Source organism: Balearica regulorum, chromosome 13, assembly GCF_011004875.1.
Source record: "Balearica regulorum gibbericeps isolate bBalReg1 chromosome 13, bBalReg1.pri, whole genome shotgun sequence".
In the NCBI taxonomy this organism is placed as follows: Eukaryota; Metazoa; Chordata; class Aves; order Gruiformes; family Gruidae; genus Balearica; species Balearica regulorum.
In genome coordinates this window covers 14674325-14693829 of record NC_046196.1, presented here as the reverse complement: position 1 = coordinate 14693829, position 19505 = coordinate 14674325, and the positions used below count along the sequence as shown (strand labels likewise).

The 19505-nt window shown below is 35.7% G+C and overlaps 2 protein-coding genes across 4 annotated transcripts in view; one reads left to right on the top strand and one right to left on the bottom strand.

Annotated features, from left to right (window-relative positions):
- Window positions 1-19505, bottom strand: part of LOC142603774 (borealin-2-like) — an 84365-nt gene that overhangs the window by 7705 nt on the left and 57155 nt on the right. The window lies entirely within an intron of this gene.
- Window positions 1-19505, top strand: part of NETO2 (neuropilin and tolloid like 2) — a 35805-nt gene that overhangs the window by 10203 nt on the left and 6097 nt on the right. Inside the window, exons 2-8 of the mRNA XM_075766077.1 lie at window positions 2414-2470; window positions 3971-4111; window positions 6087-6335; window positions 8826-8870; window positions 8960-9087; window positions 12680-12908; window positions 17422-17535. Coding sequence (XP_075622192.1) covers window positions 2414-2470; window positions 3971-4111; window positions 6087-6335; window positions 8826-8870; window positions 8960-9087; window positions 12680-12908; window positions 17422-17535 — 963 coding nt within the window. The remainder of the gene's footprint in view (window positions 1-2413; window positions 2471-3970; window positions 4112-6086; window positions 6336-8825; window positions 8871-8959; window positions 9088-12679; window positions 12909-17421; window positions 17536-19505) is intronic.

Here is a 19505-nt window from a genome sequence, read left to right as displayed (position 1 = left end):
CAAAAATAAACTGCAAAATCATTTGAAATAATAGCATCTATATAAGAAATACTAAACATTAAAATATCTGAAAACTAATGACAATAAAGATGGGATATTTGTTTATTTTACTTGCTTTAAAGACTAGTGAACATCCATAACTTGAAGACGAGTAGTGGGTACTAGATACTTTCTTCTGAAGGATGAATTTTCAATCTAGGGTGAGTGTCAGCAATGATTAACGATTGATATGTTGTATTGGGATAATAACAGTTAGGAATTGTATTTTTCAGTATATTAATATTGATGAAAATGCAGAATTATTGCGAAAATGGAAATTGCAAAACTACCTAAGTCTTCTAATCCATCCCTAAAAATCAAGTAAGTTTGCAAGACTCCTATGGTATTTTAGAACACCCACAGTTGTGAACTTGACTTGCAAGGGGAAAAGCGGTTATTGGTAAGGAGAGTCTTATAATGGTATACGGTTTGGTTTAGTATCTGTAGAGAGGAGAAAGGGCAGCAGAAACATACATAGTAAAACACAAATGTTAGATGGATATTTTCCGGGGCAGACTTGGATTCCTTTTGTCTTTCCCCAAGATAATATATCTATGCCAACATTATAGTAGCATCTAGATGAGTTCAGTCGAGATCACCGTAGTTCACAGTCAGTGCATGCTCACTCTGGAACTCTCTAAAGGGCTGAAAGTCTAACAGCAACACAGGGAAAATCACACATAGAGAAAATGCCATTTCAGCACTAGCCACTAAAATGCCTGAGCAACCAGGGGGGAAAACTGGGAAAATAAAATTAATTTCTTGAATGTGACAATAAAATTCCTGCTGAAATCTTTTTTTTTCCTGCAGTGATGAGGCCATGCTTGTCTGACTTAGTATTGAAGTAGATCAAGAACATGGGAAAGGCTATACTAGGTCAAATCAAAGGTCCATCTAGCCTACTATCTTCTTTCACAGAGATAAAAAAAGCAGATAAAGTATAAAAGTATAGCAAATTATATTTGCCCCAAATACTGTCTCAGACTTCCAACAACTTATGGCTTAAGGGGTTTCTGAAACAGAATTTTTTACCTGAAGGATGCGTTATGAAGTATGTGCATTAAAAAAAGATTAAAAAAAAAAAAATCTTCATTTACTTTGAACATGCCACCTGCCAGCTTTGTCTGATAGCCCTGGTTCTTGTATTGGAAGAGACCACAAGTAGTTGCTGTCTATTGACACTCGTGATTTTATAACTTGTATCCTATCTCCCCTCAGCCAGCTTCTGTCCAGGGCAGAGAGTCCTAGCCTGCTTAGCTAGTTCTCTAAGATGTGTCCAGAATTGTAGAGATATTCAAGATAGAAGCAAATGAAAGATTTGAAGAGTGGCATAATTATATACTCTATTTCATTCTTTTCCCTTCCTGCTAATCCCTAACAATTTGAAAAGCCATTTAGGAAAATCTGGACATTAAGCCTGCTTTAAAACCGTTGATGAATAGTGGAATATGGAATCTTTAATATGTGCTGTTCAGACTGATGCTTCTTGGATGCAAGGAAAGTGTAAATGTAAGGGAAAGACCAAAAGCAAAACCATCTAGACAGCTTCTTTTCAGGGAAGGAAGGGAGGGAGGGAGGGAGGGGGCTGGAGGAAAGAGTATAACAGAATCTAACGGGTCCAGTATTTAGTCAATTCATATCTAGAAAACACTAGCATGTACCAACACCTGAGACTAACGCAACAGTGCAGCAAACCAGAGAGCTCGCAGCAGCATACATCCTAACAGTGTCCACGTCTTAGCTATTGTCGCTGCTCAGAGTAAGTCTCTCCATCATTAGAACTTGTAACTGCTCATTTTCTACTACCACATCGTTTGCAGAAATCACTAATATTGCAGCAGCATCACAATGACCGGTCTTGCCAGCACAATTCCATAGTGCTCCTGAAATCCACGTAGGGCTAAGACCGTGCAGTGTCTCCTGTGCTCCTGATTAATTTCTTGGAAGCTGGAAAAGTCTTTTATATGTGTTATGCAAATGGAATTGTAGAATTAAATACGGTTCAATATAGCAGTGAAACATCTTGTTTCAGGATATAAAAGTTACGTAGAAGATAGATACCATGTTATTTTAAAAATGCTTGCAAATTAGTAGATGCTCTAGAAAATATTCTCAAAGTCCTCTCAAATAATAAATTGCTATTCTCATGTACGCTTTCTTAAGGAACTTGGAAAAAGAACTGACAGTGCACTTAGACTGCACTGGTTTCCTAAAGTTGAAGTTTTAAGAAAGCACATAAATGAATTATATATTTTTGTATGTTCTGTGTTGTTTTGGTTAGTGATTCTAGGATTTGCATAAAGTGGGACTGCAGAAAATGGTCTATAATTTTGATGAATTACTGATGGTTTTCCTGTCCAATTTCTCTCATCAGTGTTGCTAGTAACAATCCTTGTAGTGGAAGGGATTGCCGTTGCACAGAAGACACAAGGTACAATTTTGATGATTTTCTTTCAAAAAAATGTAACAAGTTTATAATTGTTAATTAAGCAATATAAGTGAAAGAAAGTATTTGTGTTCAGGTATTAATAGCTCTTGAATTATCAATATGAATTTCAGTATTTTCCATTTTCCCCCTATTTACTGCATTTTTTTCCAATTGAATAAAGCCATCCAGTACAAATAACATGGAAGTTCACTTACCCAGTTCAAATTCTATGATTTTAGACCTCAGAGGTGGGAAAAAACCACCACAGAAAGTCATGTATCTTCTGTATCTGACACACAAGCTTTTAAATAGTCCACCCACAAACACTTTGAAGCCTGCTGAGTGGGGAAGGCATCAGTTTTCACAAAACTTATTTTCTCATATGTAGGATTAACCCACACTTAGGAGAGAAGAATTCCTTGAACTGACACCTACAGAATTTCCTGAACAATTTCTGTAGGGAGAGACTAAGTTTTCACACCCATAAATCAAAAAGCTGCCCAGATAACCAGTGGAAGGTGGATGTAATTTACTTGCAGGCAGCTAAGACCTGTATCAGCATGGACTCCCTCTCAAAGGTCTGCAAAGAAAAACTGCATAGATATAAATAACATGAGAGCACTCTGTGAGATTCAGGAAAAATCTAGCAGAAAACACGTATCCTTTGTCTTTCTCCAGTTCTGCTGATATCAAGGAGAAAGGCCAAAGGTACTTAAGAAGAACGTCAGAGAGATAATGCTATTCCCAACTCCTTTTTCCTTGGATAAGGAAATCCAAACTAACAAAGCTCCTGCAAATGGTCCAGCCTGGTGCCCTAGCTTAGTAAACTGCATAATCTCAGCCAAGGATCATATTTCCCTGTGCATCCAGAAGACAACCTTTGATCCTAAATGAGTCCCTTAGCTACCAGTGCAATCTACCTATTACCAGTAATTTTATTTACTATTATTGCTGTATGTAGTGTATTTACATATTATAATTCATTCTGTTATAAGCATTCTGTATCCAGCAAATTATTGTAAATACATATTCAACCTAAGGGCCATCTACTGCAGTATACACTGGAATAAGGGACAAAAATAGTATAAGCTAACAAATATTTCGGATTACATTTGCGTAGGAATGGAGAAGACGTAAGCTATAAAATAATGCTGTTGTATTGGCAGCCACTGTGACTATTTGACTTAGAAAGAAGAGCATCCAAAAAATCTAACCTGACTGGGCAAAAAAATATTTACTTTCTCTCTTCCATTCCCTAGGATTACTGAAACATATTTGATATTCAAAACTGGGATCTCTTAAGATATACCACATCAGTAAATTAAACCTAAGATTTTCCTAGCGAGATATTAATGAGAGTGGCATAGAAGAGGGGTTTCAACCAGAATAAATTACTTTCTTCTTTTATAGGATATGTGTTATGTCATTGTTTTACTTTTGCAAAATCAAATTTGCATGCTTGTAGGAGCAATTTATTTGATTTTTTTCCCCCCCCTGCTTAAGGTGGGCAAAATATTGGAGTGAATCGCATTCCTCCTACCCAGTGTGACAATTGGGTACGGACAAGTAATGGAGGACATTTTGCTTCACCAAACTACCCTAACATGTACCCACCAAATCAAGAGTGCATCTATATCTTAGAAGGTACATGCTGTATTTCTGTTTTGTTGTGTTGTAATCTTACTGTTAAGTGGATAATATTGAACTGTTAGAACTATGTCATTTTACTATACTGTCAAGTATTGTATAGCCATACTGGTAATATAATCAATTCTGCAGTCATTTGGTTGAACAAGAAGCTAAATTTGCTCTCTGAAGTAATAACAACAAATTATAGAAAATGCAAACATTTGGGAATTAGCTATACAGAATAAGACACACCCTCACAGCCAGAAAAAGCAGCATCAGATCTACTGTAATCTATGAAGGCACAGAACTATTAAGATAAAAATTGTAGCTTGTTATCTTGATATCACTTCCAACATTGCTGATAATAGTCTTCAACCACCTTTTGCAGTTGTATCTTCAGCATTTACCAGACCATACTGTGTTATTCTCTCTCACAAGCAGAAAATCTTTATGCTGTACTTTATTAATAAATGAAGACACACCTGACTGCCATAGCACTGCACTAAAAATACGGAGATTTGTTAACACTGCTGAGGTCACCATTAAAGTAATGTGATGAGGACAAAAAAATTTCATTAACCAGAATAAAACCACATTCCAATGAGAATGTCTTGGATAAAGGCTGCAAGACTTGGGACACACTAATTACTTTTTCCTCTTATTAGAATGCACCCAAAACCACTGAAGTCAGCTAAAACCTTAGTCAGCTTAATCATCAGATTCATATCAATTAATTGAAATATTCCAAGTAATACGTTTCAGTGAGTTTTTATTTGTACAGTATAACACTGGTTCCTAGACACCCTCATTTTTGCTTGTATGCATGCATGTCTGAAGTTTTGCATCATCCCTGCCAGTGAAGGCACTGGAGAACAGATGTCCTGTCCAGCTTCAGAGTTCAGACATACCAGATGCATTGCTGATCTCCCTTGCACAAGGCAATTTCCATGGAGCACAGAATCAGCTTCCACACCTTTGTCCTCACAGTCCTTATACAGAAACATCATGAGTACCTGAGTGAGACCAAGATCCTCTGCAATTTCTAGCTAGGGTGTGGTCCTTCCTGCAGACTACTGCCAGTAAGTGCAAACAGCTACGAATTTTTAACTTGGGTATAAGTAAGCATGAGGTCTAAACAGAGCGTTAGACATTGTAAGTAAAACCTTTTTGCAGTCAGAAGCAGCAGACAGCATGTGATTCTTCAATGCTGTCATTCCAGATACCAGAACCATCTGAAAGTTCATGTAGCTCCATAGAGAACAAGAAACACTAAAGCTATTCATACAATATAAAGTTACGGTTCCAAACTACGGATGTGAAAGTCCTGTCACAAAGTAGCCATAGCTACATCTCATCAGGATTTAGGGGTCTGATCCAAATCCTGATGTTAGGCTGTCACTGGTTCAGACTTACCAACATCTGTAGTCACCTGCATATTAATAATATGTATGAAGCGTTTACACTTCTCTGAATATTCTAATAAAAGATGTCTCCTGCCAAAGGATCTCCAAATTTGGGCTTAATGTTTAGGAAATATACCAGTGAGTAGTTCTTTGTATCTTTTTCTTTTCCATTCTTTTCTGCATCCCTCAATATTTTGTCCTCTTTTATGTACTTTACTTTCACAGAACAGTGGTTTTAATTTATATCTTTAATATTAAACCTTGTTTGAATACCTTTGCATGTATATTAATATTCGTTACATGTGCTGCATTAAATTTATGTCATTTCTGAATTTTCAACAGTAAAGATCAGCAAGCAAAAAAATTCCATAAAATTCCGTGAAAAAATACCTTCTACACAGTCATTTTTTAAACTTTTATTACAGTGTATCCAAGTTTTTGTAGCAGACTGACAGATGTATTTTGAGAAGTTTCCAGTCTCTTTTTTATCTTGCTGTTTTGGAGGCCTGTCTCTTCATTGTTTCATGTCTTCATGTGTTTTTTATATAGAACTTTATTTAATCTTTTGCTTGATTTTTGATGTCTAGCTGCTCCACGGCAAAGAATTGAGTTGACCTTTGATGAACCTTATTACATAGAACCCTCATTTGAATGTCGGTTTGATCATCTGGAAGTTCGAGATGGACCTTTTGGTTTCTCCCCTCTCATTAATCGTTACTGTGGTCTGAAAAGTCCTGCACTAATTAGATCAACAGGGAGATTTATGTGGATCAAGTTTACTTCTGATGAGGAGCTGGAAGGAAAGGGATTTCAAGCAAAGTACTCATTTATACCAGGTAAAGATGCCTAAAATTCTGAGTTAATGATCATCTGCTCCCATTGAACTCTGTGGATGTGTTTATGCTGGCAGTCTAAAGCTGTATTTTGTCATAAGTGGTTATGAAGGCAAAGTGACAGTGCGATAGTTTCAGTCTCAGTCCTGCTAATCCTACAGCATACATGACTAAAACCACTTTGGAAAATTGACTGAAGGAAATTACAGGTGTATATTTTGCTAGTGAAGAAGTCAGTTGATCTTGTTCATGCTGAAGGTTTTAGCAACTTCCCTCTTTGTTACTTTGTAACTTGTACCACTTTCAGCATTGGTAATCATGGAAAGAGCATTTAGATAGACAAATAGCTGGTATTTTCAACAGCTTATCTTCTAGAAATGTAAGACACTATGACAAAAACACCTGAAGCCAATCTACAGTAGCACTTCCAACCAGATGCAAAATATTTTAAAGCTCCTTTCTGAAAAGCCAGAGGAAGTAGCTATACAGTCCAAGCATCAGCTCTCAGTATAATTAGATTCCTTCAAACCACAGACTCGGACAACAGAATTGTTCTTTGCTCAAAGTACTGTGTAATTTACAGGGTAAGAAGGAGAGGATAATATGCTGACAGTACCTTTAGACAAACAAAAAGTATGTCTGCTCTGTGAGGCCACTTAAAACTGGCAGGGCATTCTTTTTACAAGAAAATTTGACCTGATGTCCTTGTGCAATGCTTGACTGCTGTACTTCATAGATACTATATGTGTAGTCATCAGCATTTTATTGTCCTTTGGAACAAAAGACAATATACAAATGTCAGCTCTACTACTGCTATAAATGTATACACAGGCATAACTTTTTAATGTCATCTTTACCCAACTGGTCTTTACCCCTACAACACATGAAAACACTATACACGATTATATATTACTGCTTATAGAACTGCATACCTTACTAGGGATTTAAACTTGGAAACTCTTCAGATTAACATGGTGATCAGTCCAATGGGAATAACATGCTAAAACGTTTTCATAGGGACAGTACTTATGCATTTTGCTAAGTCCATTTCCAAAGCCAGTTCATTAACATCACTTTCAAAAATAACTTAGCCTAGGTTCCAGGCTGGAACTTTAAATATATATTTAAACTGTATATTATTTCCACAGTAGATTGCAGCAACTGAAGGACTGATATTTTTCTTTCCTTTTCTTTCCTCTACATTTACACGGAGTGTGGTAAAATATTTTGGGATTGTGAAAATGAAAGAGGACATGCACGTACACCCCAACTTCATAAAAAATCAGTTCACAAAGGAGGTTGAAAACCTTGCAGAATTTTCCATGTAGTGATCATAGATTTCACTATAGGTAACTAAAACAGAGGAGGGCAAAAAAGACGTTTTCTGAACTGTACCGAGTCTTAAGCTCAGGACTGAGGCATTTTAGGGGAAGTGATAAACTCCCTAGACAGAAAAACATTTAGAGCATCACAGAAAGAACCAAATTCTGGATCTTCATTTGGAAAATAATTTTGTAGAAAACAGGCACGCACTTTTGCATGAAATAGTGCTTTCATTGCAGAGACTTACATCACACACACACACTGTGGTTTGCGTGATTTCTGTGGTGATTTTTTTATGCCACAGCTGTGAATGGGTGCATCTTGTGAGTTTCTCTGCTGATACGTGATTACTACCCTGATCACTGCAATCTAAGCCTTGGACCATCCTAGCCCATTACAGACCCATTTTTAGCCACACCCTAGTCCCATCAGTTAACCATTACAAAAAAGTATATTCTTAGTTCATTATGCATACAGTAGGCATGCATGCTTACTTCACAGTATGCATACAGTATACTACTACAGTATATACTACAGATACATACACTACCTACATATCACATTTAGAAGAGAGAAGATAGAATCAAGGTGAAATTCTGCCTTCATAAAGGATGTCTGGAAGTGTGCTATTTGGCCTAACAGAAGAGGCATGGCTACCCAAGGAAAAAGTATCTTTAGTATTGAACTGTCCTTCTTTATATTCTTTATTAATAGAAATTAGCAATTTCAAAGTGTTGATACACTTTGAACTACCAAACTGTTCCAGTTCAAATTGTTCACAACTAGACAGACAGCAATCTGATAGAGACGATGCACACAGAAAAATCCCCTGTACTCCTGTGGAGCTCCAGTGATTTCAGTGAAAACTGGCAGAGTTAAATTCAGAATGTAATGTAGGAACAAAATACCGAATAGTAATTTTTGGTATTATACTGAAAATCTGAGCTGTCAGTATAGAATTACCTGATTCAGATAAGGTCAGTCTTTGTGGAATAATGTTATCATCTGAAAAAAAAATATCTCTGTACCCTCCAATTGATTCGGTAAACTTTCTGGCAATTTTTATTGTGACATAATAAAAAATTGACGTAATCTTCAGATTATACTAAACCTTAAAGTGATTCTCAAGCATTGATAGCCCCTGTGATTCATGACTTCTTTCTGTTACAGATCCTGACTTCACTTACCTAGGAGGTATTTTAAATCCCATTCCAGGTCTAGTATTACAGTAACAATTTCTTTATATATGAAATTTTAAATTAATATCATACTGCATTTGACAGCAAGGTGTATCTTCTCCCTAGACTGCCAGTTTGAGCTCTCAGGAGCTGATGGAATAGTACGTTCAAGTCAAGTAGAACAAGAAGGAAAAACAAAACCAGGACAAGCAGTTGACTGCATATGGACAATTAAAGCTACTCCAAATGCCAAGGTGGGTTTCGTTCATATCATTCAGCCATAATAGGCTTCCAAGTCATTAGTAACAGGTAATAGTCACTAGCTGTGATTTGCATATCTCACTTTCACTGAAATGAATTATATATCAGTGGCTTAGGAAATCCAGATAGAGGATTGTTTCTGAAATTAAACTTATACAGCAAGTCCACAGTGTTGTCTTCCTATTATTTGAAACTTAAAATACAAAATAACTGTGAAAACTGTTTAAGCAACAATTTTCAAGGGCATTTGACTTGGACTCTGGTTTTATTAGAAGACTGCAGGCAAAAATGCTGGCTACAGCTTTGATAAATTCCAGTAAATCTTGCTGCCATGGTTTAAAATTTTGCCTCAAGTGGTTCTACTGGAGAATTTGCTTCTGTTCAAAGTCAACAGAACACGTACTCGCTCCTCCTCAGTCTTAATTAACAATCCAGCATCTTAAAACCCACTTTCAGCAGCAGTCTGAGCTAAAATAAAAGGCTTTACCTGGAAACAACTGAGGAATTACCACTCTTTCTCTTCTGGCTTACTATAGGATCACATCCTCTTAAAGTGCCACAATAAAATTTGCTAGAGCTTTTCCACCCAAACCGTAAAGGGACGTATTAGGTCCTCAAAGCAAAAATCAGCATTTGTTACCTGGTATTTATGATTGTGCCTGCAGAACTAGAGACAGCTTACAAAAACATCACTATCTTATACTCATTAAAAACAACTTGAGCTTTATTGTTGGGCAGAGGGAAGGATAAAATCCTATTCATAATTCCAAAATACAATAGCTATAGCATGTTAAAAAAAAAAACAAACCACCACAGCTATATGTTTCAGAATCATATACTTGTTAATTACTTATGAGTTGCACAGAAGAATACTTTTTTTCTCCATATAGCATACACATCTGTAATTTTGCTTCCCTATGTGTATTAAAGCACATACCACTGCTTACATATACATAAAAATTAAAAAATATTTTTAAGCGGTAGCTGCCAAAATGACAAACCTACTCTATGCCTTCTTACACACGCCTTATATTAACTAACCAGCCCTATTCACCAACTTCCAAATTAGTTCTAAAACAGCAACCTAAAAGATGGTAATAAGAGGACAAGACAAGAAAGAAACTAAAACTCCATTAATATATTTGAGCCTTTGAGGAAGTGACTCAACTCCCCAGAGCCCTATTCTAGTCTAAGTAATAGTAGCAATTCTTCCAGAAACAATAATAAAACCATTTTCTCTCTACACTGCCACTTGAGTGCACCAGGTCTTATGCTTAAATATTTTAATAAATTATTGAATGTTGCCAGAAGGCAGAGTTATAGTTGGGTCAGTCCTGAGATTAGATCATCATCATAAATTATTGAGTTAAAACATTACAGAAAAATAATTCTTAGTATTCTGACAGTGGTTTCTCAAGCTTCAATTCTGGCAGAATCATGATGATAAAATCCATTAAATCTGATATGGTGCAGTGTCTTGAGAAAAATAAGCATAGACATTTTTAATTTTTTCAATTTGATTTTGTAATAAAAATAAATTTTTAAAACTGGTACAACAGCAGCAATGAAAGGACTTTTAAAAAACCCAGATATTTAATAAATTACCTCCATATTTCAGAAAATTACTAGAATAATCAATATAATCTAAGAGTGAGAACCTTTTATATTTACTTGCCTAACACACTAACCAGAAGGAGCTTTTGCAGAGCTGAGCTCTTTTAATGGAATTACTCCTTTGTTTTCAGGCACAGAATAGCTCTACTAAAAGCATGCTAATTTATTTTTAGCTTCCATTGTAGTTTCACAGCAGATATATAAAGTCAATCATTAAATGAAAATACAATCTCTCAGACCAAATACTAGTACTTACAGCTCACACCAATGTTTGTGAGATAAGACATCAATGAAAGACAGATTCTCAATTTAGCTGAGAATTTCTGGCAGTAAATCTAACAGAGACAGAAGCAAAAATGAGAAAGAAAGGAAAAAAAAAAATCTATATACTGAAAAATCACGAAACAGTAAGTGAGATGAAGCATAAGATAATATGGCACAGGTTGCTCCTTTTCACAGAACGTGTAAGGGGAAACGGTGCTGGCACTCTGCCTCTGGAAAACACTGACAAGGAAAAGCCAGGCTATACAAGCGTCACCTGTCTTTTCCTATGCTCTTTTACTGTGTTTTCAATTGAGCCTGTTAAGTGTACGTGGGGGGCATCCTCACCCCCCAAGGTGGTTGGTTTTGTTTTAGTGAATTCTTTAAAATTCAGTTTTAAAAGGCTTTGGCACTCACTGAGGTTAAAAGCAAGATCTGGTAAAAGGACAGAAAAATAGATACTTTATTAGTAGTAAACATGATATTTATCTACCCCGTCTTCCCTGCTTCACAAACTAAACAAGAGTTTGAGATTCTTGTCATTAGGCAGATGCATGAAAAACTGCACTGTGCAAAAGGTCTTTAGCATCCATAGTGTCAGCTGGAGAGGCTGATTAATTATAAACTGTACTCAATACACATACAGTCTAGACCCAAGCTCGTCTGAAGAACATATGGAAGACCTCATAGATAGAGGAGGAACACCTTTTCTCTCACAGAGCAGGAGACCTCAGCCTCCACATGGATAGATTTCTTCTCTATCAAAATAATGGCTATCTGAGGAATTTTTAAAGTTTAAAGATAGACTTTGCAGCATGCTTAAATGAGTTAGTTATGTATCTCATCAACTTTTACTAGAATTTTGAGAATTCCAATACAACCATTCAAAAGATTAAAAACCCCTATGATCTTTTCATGTAATTCTAACTGAATTACAATCTTGCACAAGTTTCCTGCTCCAGCAAAATAAATTATTTGCTTATTCTTCAAGTGCCATCTTGGTCTTCTAATTTCCTTGCTGCATGTGTTCTAATACCATACACTGCCTTCTCTTGGATTAGATTTCTGCTTTTGAAGGAATTAAGATTGGCTTAAACTCATTAACTTTTCCTAGGTAGCTAGCTTACTTTTCTTTCAAATTTTTATTCAAATTATTCCTGACTTCATGGTTTATGTCTCCATAACACTGCTATGGTTCAGTAATTAACTTTCATTCTGAAGCAACAAATTTTCCTTATTTTGCTTCAGAGCTGTTCTGACTACACTCTTTCCCTTATATATTAACATTGTTTTTATGAATTAAAAAGAAATCAGTCGAAATACCATTAAAATTCTTTCAGCAGATTTATGCATTTCTTGTATCTCTTCTAGACTAACAGACTGCACATATAGCAGAGCTGCTTAGGGCTTTCTTCAGCAAGTGTGTCACTTCTATTTTTTTTTTTCCAAGTGGAGCAGAAATATATCAGAGAAAATTATTAAGTAAAGATTGCTTTGGGCAGAGAGGAGAAGCGAAACAGATACTTAAGACAGATTTTGAGTAATACTCCACGTTGGCATTTAATGAGAAAATGTAAGTTTGAAAGTGTCGTGAATTGGGAGTTACACATGTGTAAAGGGACAAAACATCTTATTCAAGATTTGCTAAGAAAGAAAACTGTCTTCTCTGTATTACTTTTCCTAGAGACATTCATTTCTTTTTTCTAACAGATTTATTTGCGATTTCTCGACTATCAAATGGAGCATTCAAATGAATGCAAAAGAAACTTTGTTGCTGTATATGATGGCAGTAGTTCTATTGAAAACCTGAAGGCAAAGTTTTGCAGCACCGTAGCAAACGATGTCATGCTGCAGACTGGGACCGGTGTGGTACGAATGTGGGCAGATGAAGGCAGTAGACTAAGCAGATTCAGAATGCTGTTCACTTCATTTGTGGATCGTAAGTAGATTTCAAAGTGCCTATTCTACTGGCATCAAGGTACTTCAGGTATTTTAGGAAAAGCATCAGCTGTATATTATGCAGCAGGAACACATGAGAAAGGTTGTTTCCGTTTCCATCACATACTAGCAGGTAAATTAAATACTTGCTTTATTACAGTTATAAGCATGGTTCCTGAAGAAAGGCTTTCCTCCATTCTTAAAAGGTTTATTTTTCATTTCAATTCAGTAATAATACAGCCCTAGGCTATGTCCTTCTCACAGAGTTCTGCAAATGAGCAGAGGCTTACTTAAAAAAAGACAGCAATGGGACTGAAGTGTGCTCTCCTGCTAGCCCCCATCTTCCAGTTCTCTGCCAGACACCACAACAGACTCTTCTCAAGCCCAAAGTGGATGTTCAGAAGGCTGGAAAACACATGTGACCCTGCAGAGTCTGAATCTTCTTCCTATCCACAGCTTTACCTCCAATTTCAGATCTGGAACTACACCCACTCCAGCTATGCTTTAAGCTGCTACCTTCTTCTCAGCTGCACATGGCTCCAAATGATCCCAAACATGCTCCCTTAGCAAAGCCCAGTTGTGTTGCACAACCATGGAAAAGCAGTTAATTCAAATTTATTTAAGAAGGCTATATTCAAAGCAGAGCTGTAAATGTAATCTGGATTTCTGTTTGGATTCCATAACTTGGGTTAGAGATAGTCTTTATGCTCATTGCAAATTAAGATGTTTCTTGAAAGCATGCCTTTTGTGAGATTTTCTTCTAATTGCTTTCTTTCTGAACTTAATTGAATGTTGTTGCCTCATATTTACAAAGGATGACATTGTCCACATTGCAGAACCTGAAAAAAAGTGGCATCTTCAGCACTAAAGTAGGCTGAGTTTAGAACTGCAGAGCAGATATGAGATACATAGAGAGAGCTGAATAAAACATATCTGCCATTTCAGGAAATCAGACCTATGCTTGTGCTAAAGGCTTGCAAAAAATTCTGTTTGAAGAATAAATGATACACATTTGCTGTCAAAGAACTAACATGTCTGTAGCCAGTCCTGAAAGGTATCCTGGTCACTTGCAAGAGTGTTCAGTTTACAGGTAACAAGTAGATTTTATATTCTGTTCCATAAAACAGTGAAGTTTAACACAGGAAAAAAGTTACTTTCTGTAAAATAATCTTTCTAAAGTAGCAGAAACGTAAGAGAAATAGCTTATTGATTACTTTGCATACATGGTAATAATAAACAATTGCATGTTTCAAACTAGTCTATTGTTTAACCTATAATAGGGACTTCATAGACTTTAGATATTGTGAATATCAGTTTTAAACTCAACTTGCAAAATTTATAACTACTTTTCCAATAACTTTTACTTCAATACAATTATTGATATTAGTGGTAGTGCAAGTTATTCCAGGTTTCAATCTGGAAAATGCTATTAACTTTGCCAGGGAAATTATCTATTTATATTATAAATATTGGAGTGTTTGGGGGTTTTTTGGTTGAGTGTGGGTTTTGGGGGGTTTTTTTGTTGGGTTTTTTTTTTTTTTGAGTGCAGGAGGTTGAAACAGTGATGACTCCTAAAGCTAGATAACTTTCCAAACTTATGATTTTAAAGCAATTCAAAAGTCGTTGGCAAAAGAAAAACTGCAAAGGTATGTGGTTATTCTTATTTATCTTCTAAAGTGCGGTACTGTCTTTCTTGGATAGGGTAATTGAAAAGTATGTTTCTGAAGTGTTTCATGTATTTTTAAATAATGATAAGCAGTTTTTCTAACTGAAAAAAGTTAATCCGTGTCTATCTTATTTTCAGATCATTAAGCTATTTTTCTCTTCTACCTTACTAATGATTTGTAATTATATGAAGCCAACCATGAAAACAGTCAATATTTCTGAAAAGATTTACATAAGTGAAGTAATTGTGCGTGGCAGTCAGCTAGCACACATCTAGTGCTGCTTGCAGATTTGACTAAGTAATTCGGCTAACAGCAATGTTATACAATCAATGTATTTGATTTCTGGCTTGATTCAATACATGAATAATGCTAGATACAAAGAACACTGAACATTGCACCAGTATTAGGCAGCTGTTATGAGAAGAGTCCAGCTATGTCCTTGAAGTTGTGGACTGGAACCAATCAATTGTGGTGACTTTAAGACTTAGTGCTCCCCAAATAACAAACAAAAATAAGTCTATTCGTCCTGTCTTTATGAACTTGTGAACAAAAACCATCCTCCAAAAATGTTAGAGACTACACAGGAATGTAAAATAGAGATTGTGCTGGTGGATGGAGAAGCAGCAGAACGCATCATACAAAAAATACACAAACATGAAAAAGTTCCCCTGTTGAGGGAAGTAAGAAAGGCACTGTGTCTTACATCATAATTCTTCCTCTGTGCCTCCAAAAGAACTACAGCTCCATACAGATCTATATTGAAACACCAGCAGATACACATGCATCCATGACAAACACTCTGGATATGAATTTCGTAGATCCTCCTTTATCTCAGTCAGAAATATTTTAGTAGATATTGTAGCCTATTACATACATAGCCTTTTTAAGTTATTCTGTTTAAACAATGATCCTGTTTATCCTTTATAAAATAAAGCTTGCACAATCTTTCTTTCCAAATTCAGAAGGAAAAATTACCTAAGTCTCTTCTCCCCACATATGCTAATAAGGCTAAGAGCCTTTTATTTTGTGGTCCACATCATGAACATTTCCATTTTAACTATTAGCCTTTCTCCCATTATATATGTATAATGGTTAGAAACACTGACTACATCTTCCTGTTTCTATGAATTGCTTTAGGTTATCCGGGATACCTGTTTTCATATTTAGATTGATACTTTTGCGTATGTTTTAGCTTATCATCATGTAGTCCTGCAGGGAGAAAGTGTGAATCCCTTTAGAATTTAATTGCAGCATAATTTTGGATGCTGCTTATATCGCAATATATCATGATTTCATATGATGCTTACAGAATAATGTATTCCTCTCAGGCCACCTGACCCTGCTTGCACCTAAAATGACATCTCATTCATAACTGATATAATGGGCATGATCTATACCTTCCTAAGCATTGATCATATTTTAAAGCAGTGTTCTTCAGACTAAATCTACTTTCCAAACAAATTAAACAATTAAATTCTCAACTCAGTTGAGGAAGATACATGCGATAGCTACCATGACATTTTTAAACACTGAAATTACATCGATAAACTCTTCCAAAATACACTCTAAATAGATTCTGTATTGCATTAAAGTACTACAGCACTTGTGCTACAATTAAAGCACAAGCTTCCCATATGGAACTTCTTGCCAGGTTGCCAGGGCTTAAGCAATAACATAAGGCTAATACAAAAAACTTAAAACCAATGAGCATAGGTTACCAAATCTCAGTGGCGTAAGAAACGGGAAGACAACACAGATTTAGGGAATGCAAATTCAGAATTAAAGGTTTGAATTTTCCTTTCTTTTAGACATAACTCCTTTTGTCATTGAGACTCCAAAGCCTAACAGAAGGGATAAGTGAGAAACACACTCTATTCAGGACTAGTCACCCTCCTCTGCTGTACCCTTTGGGTTTCACATTATGTTTCAGAGAATCCAGACTGCTCAAGAATAAATTCTTTCTATGAAACCAAATAGTAAAATGTCTATCACACACCTTTTCTGTTTAATATATGACTCCACTAATAGACATTTCTATCATAAAAATACCACATTACTGAGATAGAGAAAAGGAAAATCAATTTCTTGTCCAGTGCCCTGAATTCATAAGGAATTCCCTATGTATATTATACAACATCCTGAAAAGAATTATTACTATTTTTAAATATATTTTTTTTAATGTCAAGGCACTATAGCAAACATTCACGGAAACATAAAATCTTTGGGCAACTTTCTAGTTAATTTGATCAAATTTCTAACTATATATAGACAGATAAAAAGCTAAACTGTACCCTCTCAATCCCTGCATTAGAGCTAATAGGAGGATCTAAGAGCTTTGATTCACAAGCAGGAATGACTTAGATGCCTCCAGTTACTGAAATCTCTTGCAATTACTGAAACAGTCCTCCACAAGCTGAAATCTGATTTGCCTTAAGATATTAATGGGCTCTAAAATGCAGCTGTTCAGGAACTGTTTCACAACATTTACATAGCAGATGCACAGCAGATTGAATAAATATATAATTGATAGTGAGCATGCGATCTTTAAGTTTTTAAAGACAAGTATTAACGCTTTCTTCCATTATCTGTGTTGTGTGACTTCTTTCTGTGTGCTACCCATTTTGAGCAAGAAATATTTTTTATTGATTTTATTATTGATAATGCACCTGAAAGCATTACACGAAGAGAGAGTAAATCATCCAATAATTACTGATGTGCAAGAAAAGTGATTGTGTTTGAAAGATAAAGAATGAGTATGCATGTTAAAATAATAGGAATTTACTAGTTTTATTGCAATGCATTAGTTACTGAAAATTCATAATGTTTTCTTTCTCTTCTCTCCTGCAGCTCCCTGCTCAGGCAACACTTACTTCTGCCATAGCAACATGTGCATCAATAATTCTTTAGTCTGCAACGGCATTCAAAACTGTGCATACCCTTGGGATGAAAATCACTGCAGAGGTGAATTTAATGCAAAGTATAGCCTTTATGAGCTAGGCTGGTCAGTTTGCCTTTCAAAAAAAAAGTCATGAAGTGTCTTTTTCCTGGAAATATGCTGAAGACAGCTATTCTACTAATCTCAGGAAGATGTTCCAAATTTTTTATTTAAACTCAGGAGACATGTAAGCATGCTGAATATTGATCTTACTGCTTTGTAATTAAATTTCTTCCTCTTCAGCATATATTCTCTATCTTAAATAGATGTCAGCTTAATAGGAAATAGAATTTAGTATTTGCCAGGTTGTATTCTATCCATTTCCAAACTCTAAATGAAGCAAGGATCATAGGGACAGGTAATACCTTTTATTAGAGAAAAAAAAAAAAAAAAAACAGAGCTGGAAAAAGACAGACAAGCCTTCAAACACAAAAACCCTTTCTCAGGGCTGAAATAGAAGCAACAATCTTGAAAGACAAAAACCAAATGTTTTAAAATTGTGTAAGTTGTTCTTCACAGACTATCTCAGAGTAAATGCATCTACTGCATATGGTGTGAGAAAGGATGGGAGGAAGGAGGAATTGTTGGGCAGCAGGAAGTCATTGCTTACAGGAAACATGTAAATCACTGCTTCTAGAACATGGGGCAGGGGAGTATCGTTTAAACCATCACAACTACAGTAAAGATTTGTTTCGATGTCAGATTTTTTAGGAAAAATTCTCATAATTTGAAAAAATTGTTATCCTGTTAGAGCACAAATATATTCACCTATGCTTCAACAATAACTGAATTTTCAGAGTTGGAACAAAACCAGTTTAAGGTCAACAATTTTTCTTGCTAAAAGAAAAAAATAAAACAACAAACTTGAGCTTTGGGTTTTCTTGACAAATAGAATGGCATAAATAGGTCTGAACACAAAACTCCAGAAAGATTTGAGTATGTCTCCATTTCAAAGAGAAATTGACCCTGCTGGAAGGGTCAAAACCTTCTCTACAGAAAAACTTGAAATAAAATGGCTTTTCAACACACAAATCCTGCTTAAATTTTTAAATAAATGTTAAAAAAACTACTTTGAAATTGCATTTTGGGCAAACAAATTCACACCACTAATAAATACTCTAATGCAAGGTATATTATGGACGCTTTCCAGTTAACAAAACTGATCCATAACTCCCAAGTTTTCAATGTAAAGGTAAGCTACCTCTAAACAATCCTTAGCTTTGATTGATGCAATGTTCCCTCTTAAGTGCAATTTCTAGACCTCTTTCCCATCTTTACCAGCTGCTTTCTAAAATCTTGCCTAGGATCCACCCTTCACTCGTATACTGCAGTATTTAAAAAATTAATTCCATGAAAACCATGTCGCAATGTGACGAAAGTATCTTTCCCAATATTTGTAAATTGCTGTATCTAGTGCTGAATAACCTACCATGTTTTATGTTGAATACAATCTATATTCTGCTTTAATACTTGCACAGCAGATAATTAAGAGACAGCTGAAGACTGGATCCATATTGCCAGCTCAGGTAGACTGAAGGGAGACTGATGCAACCAAATGGGCAACATCTAGCCTTAAATAGAGAGCTTCTCATAATTGTGCTTAATTCCTGCAGGCACCCAGAGTTCTCATTTAGTCCATATCGATAGCTACCTAAATCTGAGCATATTGTGACCTGACTTATCCCTAAGACCAGTGACACAAAAATTGATAGGTAAGTCAGTTGTGTGCAATTTCTTACTGAAGAAGACATTACCTTTTGCATAACAACTTCTTGGTTAGAATATCTTCCAAGAATTAAGAAATATAGATGCAGTTGAGAGAACTGCCATAGCACTGAAATTCATACCTCCCACAAAGTATGGTAACACTAAGATCTAAGCTAGGCAGGACAAGGGGAGATGCCCTCCTTCACATTGAAGTTATAAATGTAACTCAGAGTAAACCACGTATGCTCTTAAACAGAACTGTATTTCAGACAACTTACTAGCCAATTTC